Source organism: Candida jiufengensis (genome assembly GCF_024610255.1).
Source record: "Candida jiufengensis strain CBS 10846 chromosome Unknown scaffold9, whole genome shotgun sequence".
In the NCBI taxonomy this organism is placed as follows: Eukaryota; Fungi; Ascomycota; class Pichiomycetes; order Serinales; family Debaryomycetaceae; genus Lodderomyces; species Lodderomyces jiufengensis.
This window is the reverse complement of record NW_026261554.1, coordinates 18489-36168: the sequence shown is the minus strand read 5'-3', so window position 1 is coordinate 36168 and position 17680 is coordinate 18489. Positions and strand designations below refer to the sequence as shown.

The 17680-nt window shown below is 28.1% G+C and overlaps 6 protein-coding genes across 6 annotated transcripts; 3 read left to right on the top strand and 3 right to left on the bottom strand. All coding sequences in view use genetic code 12, as the record gives it.

The window, feature by feature from the left end:
- Positions 1-104: 104 nt before the first annotated feature.
- On the bottom strand, positions 105-1472 carry KGF54_000012 (fructose-2,6-bisphosphatase; the record flags this gene model as incomplete). Its single annotated transcript, XM_051761542.1, has 1 exon — positions 105-1472. One exon carries the CDS (start codon positions 1470-1472, stop codon positions 105-107), a length of 1368 nt encoding a protein of 455 aa, XP_051622627.1.
- A 468-nt stretch (positions 1473-1940) lies between these two features.
- Positions 1941-4283, top strand: SSY5 (Ssy5p; the record flags this gene model as incomplete). Its single annotated transcript, XM_051761431.1, has 1 exon — positions 1941-4283. The coding sequence occupies one exon, from the start codon at positions 1941-1943 to the stop codon at positions 4281-4283; it is 2343 nt and encodes a 780-aa protein (XP_051622626.1).
- A 209-nt stretch (positions 4284-4492) lies between these two features.
- On the top strand, positions 4493-4838 carry KGF54_000010 (uncharacterized protein; the record flags this gene model as incomplete). The annotated part of the gene is made up of 2 exons (XM_051761320.1): positions 4493-4584; positions 4643-4838. 2 exons carry the CDS (start codon positions 4493-4495, stop codon positions 4836-4838), a joined length of 288 nt encoding a protein of 95 aa, XP_051622625.1.
- A 388-nt stretch (positions 4839-5226) lies between these two features.
- ACO1 (aconitate hydratase) lies at positions 5227-7596 on the bottom strand (the record flags this gene model as incomplete). Its single annotated transcript, XM_051766862.1, has 1 exon — positions 5227-7596. One exon carries the CDS (start codon positions 7594-7596, stop codon positions 5227-5229), a length of 2370 nt encoding a protein of 789 aa, XP_051622624.1.
- Positions 7597-14251: 6655 nt separating this feature from the next.
- KGF54_000008 (uncharacterized protein) lies at positions 14252-15611 on the bottom strand (the record flags this gene model as incomplete). Its single annotated transcript, XM_051766751.1, has 2 exons — positions 14252-15529; positions 15603-15611. The coding sequence occupies 2 exons, from the start codon at positions 15609-15611 to the stop codon at positions 14252-14254; spliced, it is 1287 nt and encodes a 428-aa protein (XP_051622623.1).
- A 1226-nt stretch (positions 15612-16837) lies between these two features.
- KGF54_000007 (uncharacterized protein) lies at positions 16838-17287 on the top strand (the record flags this gene model as incomplete). The annotated part of the gene is made up of 1 exon (XM_051766640.1): positions 16838-17287. The coding sequence occupies one exon, from the start codon at positions 16838-16840 to the stop codon at positions 17285-17287; it is 450 nt and encodes a 149-aa protein (XP_051622622.1).
- Between the last annotated feature and the right edge of the window lie 393 nt (positions 17288-17680).

Here is a 17680-nt window from a genome sequence, read left to right as displayed (position 1 = left end):
TGTATTATATATATATTATATTACTAGTTAATAATAATGAACTTTGAATAAGTGTTACGGCGGTGTAAATGAAATCGTTAATAGGGTATCTTTTTAAAATAACTTTATACAACATCACTACTATTAATTAAATCTCTACTTTTAAAAATCAGTTCTCCAGTTTTAGCTTCTCCTAATTGTGAAGTTCCTTTTTCCTTGTAGGTGCTTACAGCTGGAATATCAGCTTTAATTCTACTTACTAAAGTAGAATAAGCTCTTGGTTCTAATTTAATTAAAGTATGTAAAGGTATTGACATCCAAGGACTTTCCTCTTGTGGTACATTCATAAAATATGCATAAAGACAACGTAATACTGCTTGATGAGTTATAATTAAAATATTTTCTTGTCTTTCTAATTCCATTATAATTGGTTCTAATCTAACAACAATATCACGATAAGATTCTCCTCCTCTATATCTGTATTCGTATTTATTATCATCTCTTGCTTTGAAATCTTCTGGAAATGCAACTTCAATTTCTTCATAAGTCATTCCATCACATTCACCAGCATCTAATTCATCTAATGCTTTCCATTGTAATTTCTTGTAAGGTAAAAATGACGCAGTTTGTTGAGTTCTTTTCAATGTTGATGTCCACACGGTTAAATTTGTATGTTTATTTTCTTCTCCTAATGATTTCAATACTAATTCTGGTAATTTTTTAGCATATCTCCAACCTCTTTCTGATAAATTTGCATCACCACCTATTTGACCAGTTAAATTAAACTCAGATTCTCCATGTCTTGATAGCCATATACTTCTTGGTTTTATATGTAAATTCATAACATAATAAACAATCCTTGATTCTAAATAAGTTTCAATTCTATTTAATATAATTTGAGAATTTACATTTACTAATTTAACAAATGTTTTAGTTGAATCTTTCGTGGTGTCCATGGTTTCATATACTGATTCATATAATTCTATTCTTTTTAAAAAATCTGACGTTGCAAACTCGTTTGGTCTCTTGATATAATCCGGTGAAGTTGTTTTAACATCCAATATATTTTGTAATATTAAATCTTTATCATCACACCAACTTTCTATAAACATTGGCTCAATATGATTCTCACGGCATATTTTTAATATCATATCTCTCCTTTCTCTTGTTGAATTAGTTGCATCTAATATTCCAACAACTCCGTTTTCTTCAACAAACCATGTCATCATATCTATTATAGCGGAGTCGATTGCTTTCTTTCGGTACAGTAAACCTTCTTTATTATTTGGGTCAAAAAAGTCTGCATTTATAGTTGCATCTTTTGCTATCTCTCTCCTATAATTTCCAACATTAAAACATTTTGATTTTATTGATAACCAAGATAAATATCGTACAATTTTTTGTGAAATAAGTGATTTACCACGAGCTGGTAATCCAACCATTACAACACAGACTCTAACATTTTCGACATGCGATATTGAATAGACTGGCATTGTGTTGTTATATTTTGTATTAGATTTTCAAAGTAAGTAAATAATTATGTATTCCACTTATCGGATCTTATATTTCTGGAATCAATTGGATGATATAATGCAATTTCAGTTAATATATTGAGTTTGTTTCTAATTCACACTTTTCAACTCATGTAATCAAATCAATTCACAGTAAGTAGTATTCTGAAAATAATTGTATATATCCTGGTATAATGATTAAATGAACTGATTCAAAGAGTTATGTTAAAGAATTCAATTGTTCAATTGTCGTGTGTGGGGGAAGGTTAATTTTTTTTTAAAATCCCGATAAACAGGTCACATGATTAAGCACGTGATTTTGGATAGAGAAACACAAAAATTTTCAATGGAATAAATTTCTAATTTCGTATACAACACAATTTTATTATTCAGTATATTATTATAACTAGAGTTTCACTTTGACATTATTATATTTAAAGTCTATATAAAATGAAGAAATTTCTAACAAAATCTAAAAAATCTATATCTGGGGATTCCACAAATGAAGATCTCACAAATGAAGAAGAACAATCAAGATCTATTATACCCAGTAAAAGTAATCAATCAGATAATTCAAATGATTCAATAAAAGATTTAAGTCCAATATTTGGTAAACAAAATACTTCACAAAGTACACAGCATCAGCAACAACAACAACATCAACAACCAGGATTTTACGATACAAGTTTAAATTTAAACCCATCAATATCAAATTCAAACCGTCAACCAATAAGTATACAAGATAGGAATTCGATTTTTTCAAGTAAACAATCATTTTCAACTAAGCAATCATCATATCAAAATAGTTCACAACTGAAAAGACAACAATATCAATATGGATTTGGTGGACAATCATTACAAGTTTTAAGAATAGACGAAGAAAATGTAAGTGGTGGTGGAGATGATAAATTATACAAGGATCAAATATTTGATGAATTGAGAAAATTAAGTCAAAATTTAACATATATTATGTCACAATATAATAATTCAAGTACAAATTTATCAACAACTGTAATTAACTCAATAGAATGTTTTAAAAATTTTAATTCACTAATAAAAAAGAATCAAGAATTAGATATAACTTCATTCAATAATTTAAATCTAAGAAAAATTATAAAAATCTACTTAAATTTTTACGATAACCTATTAAAAGATGATGTATACATAAAATTAAGATTATTACTAGTCAAACATTTCAATGAGTTTGCAACTATATTTAATTACAAATCTGGAGATGAAAATATAGTAATGAAACCTCAAAACTTCGCAATAGGTTCAAGTCCCACAAAAAATTTCCCAAATGAAGATGTTATAAGAAGAATAATGGATAAAATGTCACAAACTAATTTATCAATTAATGAACAAAATGGATCTTTTATTGCACCAATAATGAGAGGTGTTTCTTCAAATTTAAGTATTTTGTGTTTGTATTTTGGATACCCTGATCCTCAAGATATTCATTATAAGTTAACTCAAAGTATTCATGATTTATATGATGATATTCATGTTTTAGTTATGAAAAATCGTATAGAATTAGCTTCATCTTCATCTTCAGCTTCATTACAACATCCAGGAGATTTACCAAAATCATCACCTTACTCTTCAGTACCTCCATCACAACCAACTCAGAAATTCAAACTACCATTTAGAATACCCACAGATCCTTATGAACCACCAATGTCCATATCAATATCGACTGAAAATTCAACTAGAGTATCAGGAACAATGGGTGGTTACATTTATCCAAAAATCAACCTCAAAAAGCAACCACACCTTAAGAGCTACGCAAATTCTAAATTTGCCATATCTTGTGGTCATGTATGTTTAGATTCAACAAATCCATCAAATTATCCAAATATTTCAGCACCATCATCATCATTAATTTCATTATATAAAGATGCATTAATTACTCAATATCAACGTTCAAATCAGCTAACTGAAGGTTCAATAGCATACAAGTCAATATTAAATCAAATGGAACAAATGTTCCCATCCAAAAAAGTTAAAATTGTTGGTCCAAAAGGAGATGAAAAATATGATATGAAAAACTTACCAAAATTAAGATTTGGACAAATAATATGGGGTGAAAGAACATTAATTAACTTAAGTACTAAACCAAATGAAATTTCAGGTATAATTGAAAAAAAATTATCAGACCTTGCAATTATAAAAGTAAATAAATTAATAAGATGTAATTCAAATTATTTAGGTGATGATATTGCATTCAATGAATATGATCCTTCATTAATAATGGAAAATTTATACGTCAGAAAAGTATTAAACCTTAAAAGATTTGAACCTAAACTAATTGATGAAAACATTCAAGAAATAGATTCACAAATATCTTCAAATTCAGAAACATCAGAAGAATCCTACCATGGCATATCAGTGTTCAAATACGGTTCAACTACTCGATACACTAGAGGAAATTTAAACGGAATCAAATTAGTTTACTGGTTAGATGGAGCAATGCATTCTTCAGAATTTATAGTTAATTCAATAGATCATAATTCATCATTTGCAAGTGGTGGAGATTCAGGTAGTTGGATTTTAACTAAATTACAAGATCTTACACCACAACAACAAGGTTTAGGAGTATTAGGGATGTTACATTCTTATGATGGTGAATTTAAACAATTTGGATTATTTACTCCAATGTGTGAAATTTTAAGTAGATTAGAAGAAGTTACAAATATTAAATGGGGAGTTGTTGGTTGTGTTGATGATAAAAATGATGATAATGATAATGATTATGATGATGATGAAGTTACGAGTGATGAAGATATAGATTAGAATATATTAATAAATATTTCAGTTCTTATATCTGTAATGATCAACTCGGATCTTAAACCCCCTATCACGTGATAATTTTTTCAGAATCGAAGATTTCTCCAGAATTCAAAATCTAAGATATATCTACTTTTCCGATCTTGATCTTGATTTTGATTCATAATCTAGCTCAAATCTAGCTCAAATCTAAGGAAAAAACATACCCCACAAATATGTCATCAAGAAGTGGAAAAGTAATAGTAGCAGGAGTAGCAATAGCAGCATCATGGTGGTTCGGTATAAACTTTTGGAAACCACTAGTACTGTATGTAAAAAGACCAATTTCCTATGATAACTTCTAAAATACTAACTCAACTAAATAGAGAACAATTAGATAAGGATGGGAATTTAAGAAAAGATTATAATTATGAAAAACCAGAAGATGAATTAAAAAATTGGAATGATTTAAAACAAAAATGGAAAGCTTTTGAAAATCCTGAAAAAAATTTTTCTAAAGATGATAAATTAAGTTTAGAACATTTAAAAGAAAGATTGGAACAAAATAAACCTAAAGATTAGAAACATTATTGGCATTTGTATTAGCGATTGATTCATTTAAAATGAATATATAATAGAGTTATGTGTATATAGAATTGACTTAGAAAGATTCAAATTTTAGACAAAATCTTGGATCGGTCCCAAAAGATTAAACGCGATATGACCCCGCAATTTGAAATCAAAGCTGCTTTGGTTTATCTTTAAATAGTCCAGTTCATAGAGTAATCAAACAAAATAAACACACAACGGTTATACTTCAAATGTTTTCGTAGAAAATAATACACTACAATCAATATTTCTTAATTCTTAAATACACGTAAAAGTTATGAATAAATAATTACTAAATTTTAAATATGAATAAATTTATAAAATGAAAAAGATAATCAAACCAATATAATGATCATATCATCTAATTACCTTTTTTTTCAGCAGCAACAGCAGCCATTTTATTTAAAGCTGAACCATATTTAAACCATTCAATTTGTTCTTTATTATAAGTATGTGATAATTCAGTTTCCCAAACTTCACCATCTTTTGGATGAACTCTTAAAATAACATTTTTACCTGGTGCTAATTCAGTTAAACCAATTAAATCAATTTCATCATCTGGTTGAATTTTATCATAATCTGCAACATTAACAAAATTTAATGGTAATAAACCTTGTTTTTTCAAATTTGTTTCATGAATACGTGCAAATGATTTAGTAATTATAGCAAATCCACCTAAGAATCTTGGTTCTAAAGCTGCATGTTCTCTTGAAGAACCTTCACCGAAATTTTCATCACCAATTACAACCCATTTATGACCTGCATCTCTTAAAGCAGCAGCAGTTTGTGGAACACCATCCCATTTTCCAGTATAATGATTTTTAATTTCATTTGCTTTACCATTTTCTGCATTTGTTGCACCAATCATATAATTATTTGAAATATTTTCTAAATGACCTCTGTATTTTAACCAAGGACCAGCCATTGAAATATGATCAGTAGTTGTTTTACCAACAGCTTTAATTAAAATTGGTAATCTTTCAGCATCTTTACCATCCCATGGTTTGAAAGGTGTTAATTTTTGTAATCTATCTGAAGTTGGTGAAATTACAACTTCAACTGATGCTCTATCTTGTGGTGGAGCTTGATAAGTATTTTCACCTGGATCATATCCATCTGGTGGTAAACCAACTCCTTGTGGTTCTTTTAATAAAAATTCTTTACCATCTGCACCAATTAAAGTATCAGTAATTGGATTAAAACCCAAATCTCCTGAAATTGCATATGCAGTAGCCATTTCTGGTGATGCAACGAATGCATGAGTTGCTGGATTACCATCATTTCTACTAGTGAAATTTCTATTAAAAGATGAAACAATTGTATTTTTTTCACCTTTTTTAACATCTTGTCTATCCCATTGACCAATACATGGACCACAAGCATTTGCCATAACAACACCACCAAAATCTTCAAAAGTTTTCAATTGACCATCTCTGGCAATAGTGGCTCTAACTTGTTCTGAACCTGGAGAAACAGTATATAAAGTTTTAGCTTTTAAACCATGAGCTTCAGCATCTTTAATAATTGAAGCAGCTCTAGTCATATCTTCATAAGATGAATTAGTACATGAACCAATTAAACCAACTTTAACATCCAATGGCCAATCATTAGCAATAGCAGTTTCTTTCATTTTAGAAACTGGAGTAGCTAAATCTGGAGTAAATGGACCATTAATATGAGGTTCTAAAGTATTTAAATCAATTTCAATAACTTGATCATATTCACAACCTTTATCAGCTGAAAGATAATCTTTCTTGTATACATTAGCTAATTGAGCAATTTCTGATCTACCAGTAGCATTTAAATAATCAACCATTGAATCATTGAATGGGAAAACTGATGTAGTAGCACCAATTTCAGCACCCATATTACAAATAGTACCCATACCAGTACATGAAAAAGTTTCGACACCTGAACCAAAATATTCAACAATTGCACCAGTACCACCTTTAACAGTTGTTATACCAGCTAATTTTAAGATAATATCTTTTGGTGAAGTCCAACCAGACATTTTACCAGTTAATTTAACACCAATAATTTTTGGAGCTTTTAATTCCCAAGCTAATCCAGACATAACATCAACTGCATCTGCACCACCAACACCAATAGCTAATTGACCTAAACCACCAGCATTTGGAGTATGTGAATCAGTGCCAATTAATAAAGCACCTGGAAAAGCATAATTTTCTAAAACAATTTGATGAATAATACCTGAACCTGGTTTCCAGAAACCTAAATTATATTTAGCACAAGCAGAAGCTAAGAAATCATAAACTTCTTTATTTAAATCAATTGCTCTTGCTAAATCTTTTGGACCACCAACTTGAGCTTGAATTAAATGATCACAATGAACAGTTGATGGAGTAGCAACTTGTGGTAAATTAGCAGACATAAATTGTAAAATAGCCATTTGAGCAGTAGCATCTTGACAAGCAACTCTATCAGGTCTTAATTTTAAATATGATACACCTCTTTCAATTTCTTGATTATGAGGATCATCTAAATGACCATATAAAATTTTTTCAGCATAAGTTAATGGTCTATTTAATCTTGATTTAACAATTTCTAAATTTTCCAATTGTTGTTTATAATTAATAAATGAATGAGTTTCTAATAAATTTTGATTAACTTGAGAATCCTTATTAATTGATGTAGCTAAACCACGAATTGTTGAAGTGGTTGAAGCAAAAGGACTTCTTCTAATAGCTGATCTAGTTGAAACAGACAACATATTAGATTAAAGAATTGGTTAAAAAATAGTTAAAGAACAAAAAAATAAATAAACAAAATTCTGAAAGATCAATGAAAAAAAAAAAGAGGGAAAATTTTTATATTTATTTAAATTTGAATTTATTTGAATTGTTGATTTTTTTTTTTAATTCGTAGTACAGAAAATAATTTTTTTACTTTTAATTTTTCAATTTAATATTTTTTCAAACCGATCTACTATTAATCAAATTGGAGGTAGTAAATCAAAATTTAGGGAGAACTTTAGTCAAACGAAGTGTAACAAAGTGAATTTAATATTAATTAATTTGTGTAACATCATGTTTTTTAGTTCTTGTATTTTTTCGAGATATTTCGGTTCCGTTAGTGGAAATTAGCCAATCATGTATAAGAAATTTATAATAAAACTTATAATATTACATATTTTTTATCAAATATTATTTAATGTATGATGTATTATAAATAGAGAATAATTATAGAATAATAATAATACTAAAGAAAATAATAAATCATGATGATTAAAATTTATATCGGAATTATAATTAAATAGTACGATTTAAATAGCCTTATATGAATTTGGTCTAATTCATATTGAATGATTTACGTATAAAAGTCTAATATTATAACTGAAACTTACATGGTCACTCAATTCGTTAATTTGAATTTCATAGCATTTAAAGTAATAAAGTTCTATTATAATTTATGATAATAATGGAAGTTGTCTCGGATAAACTATGAACAATAATTAACAAAAACCTATTATACAAATCAAACAAGTAAAGTATAAGTTAGAATTTCATATTTAGCCGTAACTTAAGTTTAGCTTTGCATGTAAGAAATTTCAAAGTATCAAATATTTTATGTATAAATACTTTAAATCTAAACTTTTTATAATTAGTATAGTAAGATTTAACCCCAGATTTCAAACATTTACCCCCTTAATAACACGTCTTGAAATTACCCCCTAAGATAATATATGCTGTTTCAATTACCAAATATTCTATTGGTTAAAATTTAATTTTATTAATATTGTACTACTTCTTAAATAATAATAAATAATAAATTATACATACAATAAAAATAAAAAATAATTTATTTTAATTTAGTCCTCGGGATAAAATTTATCAATCTTTTAATACTATGGTAAGAAAGAATTACGTAAAGTTATATCTGTTTCTAAGTATCAGATTCTTTTAAATAGAGATGAAGATCTTACAAGTATATCCCACATCAAGATGTTAATCAATTACAATCATGCTTGAATGCACTTACAAATAGGTCTACTTGAAAAAGGATTGGTTCGAAGTGTTTGTATCAATAATTCTATTTAAATACGTAGAATTTCGAGATATCTCGTGTTGTTCATGTATTACTAAAATCTTCCTCTATTAATACAAATCCTTATCTTTTCAATCTACATCTTACGTCTTGAGGTATAAAAAAGAGTTTCTAGGGTGCACGATAAAATAAGAGAAGTCAGATGGTTGCAAAACATTTACGAAATAAAAATCGCATTGGAATCTAATTTTTATATAACATGTTGAAATATCTACATTGATCTGGCAATAAGTTAGAAGAAATGAATGGTAATTGTTGTATTTGAAACACGTAATACTATTCATGCCTCCATTGACTAAGAAAAAATCAGCAAAAAAAACGTAGCCCGACGCGGGACTCGAACCCGCAGCCTTGAGATTAAAAGTCTCACGCTCTAGCCGATTGAGCTAGCCAGGCTGACTAAGTAGTCTATATTTTACGACTGCTCCAAATCACTCAATTTGTTGACAAAAAATGGGCTAGAAATAATAGATACTTTATCTACATGGATTGTTTATCATATGAGTTTACGTATTTGAACACAATGAGATTGTTTTAAGATTCGGAGACAGTTCTAAATCAGTTTGATTGTTTATTATTCCAGCTCGTATATCAAGTGTTAAAAATATGTAATAATACCGAGACAAATAAGTATCTCTTTCAAACTAAAGGAAATTTCTGTACTTATTTAATGGGGTGTTTACTTCTTTTGTTGACAACTATTCACAATTATTTTGTTACTTTTAAATTGTATTTTTAAGAAGTGAAATAAAACTTCTTAGCAGTTCCAAATGCTGAAGGTCAGCTTTCAAGAATTGTTAGCAGACAAATATCAAGTATGAATTATTATTAAATCGTACTTTAAGTCTGACATTTTCTTTGCTTCTAGCTGCTATTAGTTACCAATTATTAGTCCCATTTTTCCGTCCTCTAATTTCTTTTTTTTACCAGACCTTGACATTTTTTATAATCACATATAGGATGTTTATTGATGATTGGTGTAACAATCCCTTGTTAAAAAGAATATTATTTGTGTTATTTTCGCTATAAATTTGTATTAATATTACATGAAAAAAGATCATAGTTCAAAAAATCATATTAATTTATCAGAATCTCCAAAAAAGTAATAATGATTAACAGGTAACAGATAGCTGAATACGATGAGCAACTAGTAACTTCTGATAACTTCCTTAAGTAATGTTTCGAACGCTTCCTACTTCGAGAGAGAGAAATGGAGTAAGTTTTACAGAGTACCAAAATGTTCATCATCAGAAGTTTTTTATGTAATCACTTGAAGCGTAAGAGACATTTCAAACTCTTAATTAACCCCACAAGTACCGACATTTGATATGAATATTAGTTGTGTATTGTGTTTTCTTAAGAGGTTATTACTGATCGTGTTTCAGAAACGCTACCAAACAAATATTTGGTTTTGTATTTTCATTAGGTACAAAAAAGATGCAATTTTAAACATATCAAATATAATACATCAACTTATAAAGGCACCATTAACAGAGTATTACAGGGACAATTGTACTTGCTGAAAGCTACAGACACAAAATACCCTTTAACAAACTAATACACGTCTAGAAAAAAACTTTTGAAAAAAGGTGAAAACTAGTCTATTATAAACGAATTTACAACAGTGAATACTTTAGGATTTGGCACTTTCCTTCGACCTGAACGTATCTCAATTTGAAATGTTTAAGCAGCAATTACTTGCCTCAATTAAAGTACCCTAGAATAATTCTCAATTAGGGGTGGTTTGCAGCTATAAAAAATGTATTTGTTTCAACATCAACGACCATGTCTCTTCATAGTTTTATCATGCGAATAACTAGAGCCAAACTAGTAAGATGAATATTGCAAGCATGCCGCCTATTGGTACTTGATGGTACTTAGGGTTCTCAATATGGCTTAAAGTCTGTGAAACTACCCCTAGAAAAAAATTGAGAATTTACCATTTTGCGCCAGAACATTTCACTTTTTTCTTCTTAAATTTTTTTATTGCATTTTCGGATACCTTCACTCTTCAACTATCCATTGAGGTACGTCTCATTGCATAAACTCTTTTAGTTCTTAAGATATTAAAGAAAACGTCTAACTCATTCAAATGAACAGCTACAGCCTTAAAACTAATTTGAAAATCTAGATCTTGATTCAAATAGATCAGAAAATGATTCTCTGTGCTGCTAGCGTTGCTAATTAATGAGATAAAGGCCATACTAGTTTGGGCCACTTTCAACGTCAATATTACACAAAACGGGATTTATATCACCGAGGTCACGTTATTGGTAACTAAACTACTTGAATAACTCTTCAAGTTTCTGAGTTGAACCCAAAAGTGTCATACTAATCACATTCAAATTTGATCAATGATTAAAATGATATAAAAACAAGATATCTTTAAAGAAAACTCCAAGTTGGGAATTCAAAAATTTTTACACACAAAATACTGCATATAAGAAAAATTTTACTCTTCGTTTTCGTGTTTTTAAATGGCTTTAACTCCATAATGATTCAAGTTGGAGACAAAAGTGTCATATTAATTACATTTACTATTTCATTAACTTTGCAATAGTTTGGGTTTTGTGAAAACTGAAGTAGTATAAATGTTCGTGAAAATGTCGATTGTGAAATATTGCATTTTGAGTTGTATTTGTATGTGACTGCATATAAGCGAAAATTTAAAACGCCAATAACTCAAGAACCAGAAATGAATCACTTCATTTAAGTGGTCTCGTTGCTTCAGTGAAGTGATATCTACATTTTGGTATTGCTTTTGTTAGCGTAGGTGCAAAATTGACGAAGTTAGCTAAAACCTTGAATATCTCAAGAACCAAGAGATCAATGGAAAAACAATCTACATCAAAGAGAAGCGAGAAAGTAGGGGTATCTGGAGAAGCAATAAAAAGGGCAATTTGTCATTGATGGCTAAGAATTCGAGAAAAAAACTGACGTGCTTCGCCGTCATTTGGCAAAATTCTCAAATTTTTTAAAACAGGGGTTTAGAGCAGCATCTGTGACTTTATAACTGCCTTGTACCATTAAGGACTTACTAGTCAAGCTAATCATTTATATGATTGACATAAATTAGTCTTAAAGCTTTATTCATATTTTACTAAGTTGATTAGTCTTTTTTATTATTCTAATGACTGATAAACCCCCTATTGAGAATTTTGATGGTACAAGAAGCATGGACCTGATCTCGAAGTATAAGCATCCAGCGCTAAATGTATTCGTTCAAGTATTGCGTACCTTTTTATATTGTGTTTGTTTTCCAAGTCTTTAGTTTGATTCTATAGCAAAATATTTTTAACTTGATATTATTTCTATATTGATTCGAATGATAATACAACTCTCTTATTCTTTATATTTTTATTAAATCTATATATTGTATACAATTTGGATAGCTATTGACTAATTGATTGATCAGGACTTGATATGTTGTTTTTTGTGGGTTGACTTAAATTACTTAATTTTGTAATTGATTTGTTATGATTTAAATTTTTAATGTACCTTGATCCTGTATATGAATATTGGTAAATTGTACACTGTATTTTTCCTTAATTTCAAAGACAATAATACTTTTAACTGTTTCATCTTATTTGAACTGCTATCTGCCCCATATCAAGTGTCACAGTAGCAAAAATGAGGATATATAATGTGTTTCTAGACTTTTTGGTCAAAGTTTTACAGATTCAATATTATCGATCTTAAGTAAAAACAGCGCTTTGTTACAGAATTCACATAAGAGTTTTGACTTAGATCACCTTTTGGTATTTTATACTATATAACGCACTGATCAATCCGCTGGCTACAAAGGTGATTAATGTACCTGGAAATTTATCTAAATTATTAAATAGACAATACAAAGTAAAACGGAAAAGCTGGTAGCATTATTTGAAACAACTAGTCAACCTATGTCTATGGCTGCAAAAACTTTTCAAGAGGTTACATTTGAGTTCCTTCTTTCGATGATGTGAGCAAATTATTAAATTTATGTTTGTTATGAAATCGCTGCTTAGCATTTCACTGTTTATAGATTTTATTAACTTAATGATGAGAGTTATGTTTTTTACCCACTCATTAATATTAGAAAATGATGGTCTCGAATCAATTAATTTCTGATGAATAATCATACTATTATATAATTGAGGTACCTATCAACTTACTTGGCCATATTAATGGTTTTATATTTTAAAAATTGCTTCAAAAAAATCGTCTCTTTCTGAAACAATTTCTCGACTATAACAAACTGTTTCAGCTCTTCAACCTAAACAATTTGATCAAAATTAGGAGCATTTCTTTACAAAGGATAATAACTCAAACTCAGGTAGACTTTTTTTGTGCTAAGTATTGCAATTGAGGTCAAAACCTTAGATTTCCTGGATCTCAAACTGAAATAAACTATTGTGGTAAGGTTGGAATGAGATCGAGATCGAGATTTCCTGGATCTCAAACACAAATTAACTATTGTGGTAGAGATGGACCGAGATCGAGATCGAGATCGAGATCAAGATCTGGATCGTAGAGATTCTGTTATGTTGGATCTCAAGATTTTGTTATGCTTGTTTCAGATTTTTTGTTATGCTTGTTTCAAGTTTTTGTTATGCTGGATCTAAGGTTTTTTGATATGTTAAATCTGCAGATTTTGGTATGCTAGATCTCAAGATTTTGATATGCTAGATCTCAAGATTTTGATATGCTTTTTTAAGGTTTTTTGTTATGCTTGTTTTAAGTTTTTGTTATGCTGGATCTAAACTATTTTGTTATGTTGAATCTACAAATTTTGGTATGCTAGATCTCAAGATTTTGATATGCTTATTTCCGGTTTTTTGATATGCTTGTTTTAAGTTTTTGTTACGCTGGATCTAAACATTTTGTTATGCTAGATCCCAACGAATTTTGCTATGCTGGGTTTTTTTGATATGGATCGGCAATCTCCAGCTCGGGATCTGGAATCTAGATCAAACTGAATCTTGGACAGATATGAGGTAAAAGAGTTCGGATTTAGATCGAGGTCAAGATTTATTGAATCTTAACTAGATGTTTAGTTAGAGATGAGATTATTCGAGATCGAGATCTGTAGCATTTTAGCTAGATACGATGTCTAGAAATCAACAACTAAATATTAATGACAAGACAATACAGACTTGTTTCAGATGATGCTACCATATAAGTTCAAAGTTTTGTACATTTTGCACCCAAAGAATTTGCAGATTTAAAACATATAAGTTATCAATTAACTCCAAATTAGTTACAAACTTACAAGCACAATTGATCAATGTTCAATTAACCAATTCATTTCTATTCCTCATTTTTTATTCAGATTTTGCAATTTAATGGTTTTCTTTTAAAAATTCAATTCTTCTATTCAAGTTTGGAAATCCAGAGTAATATAAACCATAAATTGAATCATTTTCAAAATTCTTCAATGGATTGTTACCGTTCATTTTATTCATAGCAGTTACAAATTCATGTTGATATAATTCATATGTTGATTGATCAACTTGATGAATCTTTCTTCTTATTAAATAATTTTTAATCATTGGAATTATTATATCAAATGGTATGAAAATTTTATTGAAAATTAAATATTTTATAAAAATTAAATTACTTTCTTCATTTACTTCAAACCCAAACTGTTTTAAAACATTATTGTCTTTATATAATATTTTTTCAAAAAAGAATAATTCTAAATATAATATAATTGAATTAATAAATTGTTTTTCTAAATGTAAATTTAATTTGATTTGTAATATGCATTGTAATATTATTGATGTTAATTCTTTTGTTGTGAAACTTTTAATACTTCCTTCATTAATAGTCACCATATTTGGTAAATAATTAAATCCCATTGAAGATATTGCAGAATCTGCTATATAAATTGAATTACAATCATATCCGATTTTAGAACATAATTTTAAAATTTCATCTTTCAAATCGCTTTGAGGTACATGCTTCAAAAAATTAGGTCCTGATATAACACTTATGAACAATGGACTTAATGAAATTCTCAAAATTGAGTAAATTAAAAACCCAATTGAAATTTGTAAAATTGGAAAATTTTTCACCAAGTTAATTAATATTGAAGAACCAAATATTTTAATGGAATCTCCAAAGATTTTAAAAACTAATAAATTAATCTGAATCATAAACCATTCTAATGGACTTTCATTCTGATTAAAGTCTGATACAATAAATTTTCCATAAAATTGGATTGGTACACCCCAACAAAAAATTAAAATATTTGAAATTATAGAAAATATTATAGTTTGAAAATATGAGTTTGAAGGTAATATAAATGATAATGATTCATTAATTTTTTTACTTAATTCTAATAAAATACTATAGACATCAAAATGAATAATCAATAAATTTTCAATTAAATCAAAACCTAATTTATTTATGGTTAATTTTACTAAATTTTCTAAGCCAAATAATGATTGTTTAAACTTATCATTACTTAATAAATCAAAATTATTTTGTCGTAATCCAATTTGAGTTATTTGAATTTTTTTTAATTGTCTATTATTTATGTAAGACTCCCATAAAAATTTACCAATTGTAAAAGCTGTTGCAATTGCTTTCCAATGACTTTTACAAAATTCAACCAACTATAAATAAGTATTTTAGGTTAGTAATTATGATCCTGTTGCTTGGTATAAATTATATATAATATTTACATACAAATTGCATGTTTTGAGGAAAATAATTGGTAATATGATTTTCAAAGAAAAAAGTTATAGATTTTATTATTCGTTCAGTTAAGAGAAATTTATAGAAAAGTTTTCATTTTAATAAGCCAACAGGGCCTATATCCTTATCACTTACATTAATGAATCTAAAAAATTAGGTTGAACTAAAATATGGGTTAGTTTAAAAAATAGACTATTGTAGTAAACCCCCATAACTGGTTAATTCTGAAAATACACACACCTGCATAAAAGGTAGATAATAATTTAATTTACAAATTATAGTCTCGAAAGTGCCTCTTGTAACTCATTACTTCCTTCACATGTATATATCATATATAATAAGGATTTTATTTATTTTAGGTATAATTATAATTTTGACATTTTGACATGAAATTTTACGACGTTAATATTAATTCGTAAATTATTCATAAAGATCCCCCAAAATGAGTAACATGTTTTTAAAATATAAATCAGTTTGACTAAAATGTATAATAAAAATGAGAAATCTGTAGAGGGTGTTTCATGCATACAATTTAATAATACAATTGAATTAATTGTGTAGTGTAATATTCTTAAAAAAATGGTGTTTAAGATGATATAAATAAGCTAATAACATTACGATTTTAGTATTAGAATCATGACTACAATTTAGACCAAATTTAGATTCATAAAACTTTAAGTTTTGGTTCTTTTAGCTATTCAAATAACTTAGGGAATTCATATTAACAGCCTTTTTCTTTCTCATTCTTTGTTTATTCCAATAGGTTCAGCAAGCTAGATGAAGATTTAGTAAACGTAAAAAGTATTGAAAAGAAAAAGAAAAATAATCATTCTTGGATAATGTGTTAACATTTCTTCATTATTTTTGTGTAATTTTCAAATAATTAGTATTAATATTACTGAAAAACATTTTAAGTGGTAAATTGTTTTCCGTCCATAATCTTTTAGATTCATAAAACAAGATTCTTCATAACCCTCAGAATTAATTGCCATTTACTGGATTTTTATACAAATTAACCATATTTTGAAGATTATCCAATAAAATTTTTAGTTTGCAACACTATTACATATCAAACCAGATATTCTTTAAAATACTAAAATTCTAAAAATATGCGTATCAGAAAGTAGAACTTTTTTAAGTTGAAAAAGTAGTATAAATAAAACAAAGTATCTTGCTGTCATTGAAAAATAAATAAATTATTCGTCTTGTAATAAATAAAAATCAAAATGATATTCAATACATTATTTGCTGCTTTATATTCAGTAATTATTGTTCAATCAGCAACGATTAACCCACCAGTATTTGATGAAAGTGTTATTATAAAGAATTACCCCATTCTTAATGAAACATTTATCCCTATCAAGGTGCTTCAGATCCCACAAGATATTAAAGATACTATTGCTCCACCAGTTTGGGTTGAGGATTGGGAAGAATTAGAATTTGCTGCACCATCAGATATGTTTTCATCAGTTCCAATATATGGGGATAATGATAATTTAACAATTAAAGCTGCCGCTTATGCATTTGCTCATGGTTCAGGTGTTTGGATACTTCAAGATCACACTGAAAGAAATGAGTTAACAATTGATAAAACTGTGACATTAGAAGATGTATTGGAATTTTATCAAATCGGTGAATTAGGTGAAATTGGTAAAGGAAAAAAAGCTGCGGCTTGATTTTTTCAAAAATATATGGAGTGAAAACGATAGAAATGTTGCTCCTCCTAATGCATTAAGTGCATTACTAGATGATAAAATTGGCAGTTGTGATGGGGTGCGTCCTAGTACTCGTATATACCAAGCATGTGTAAGTAACAGACCAAAAGTGTTTCTTCAGACTTTGAGAGGTTATTTGAATTGAAGAGGTAATTAATTTAATTTTTATTGTAAATATTTTAATTGTAATTTTTCTATATACTCAAGTAAATTGATAACTGGTTGTTACAATAATCTGAAGTAAATAAATTAATAACCAGAGAAGTATCTTCTGTGCTATAACTTTGTTGTTCTAATGATGCCCAGAAGATAATATGTTAGCTCATTTTTCAACAAAATCCATTTAAATACAAA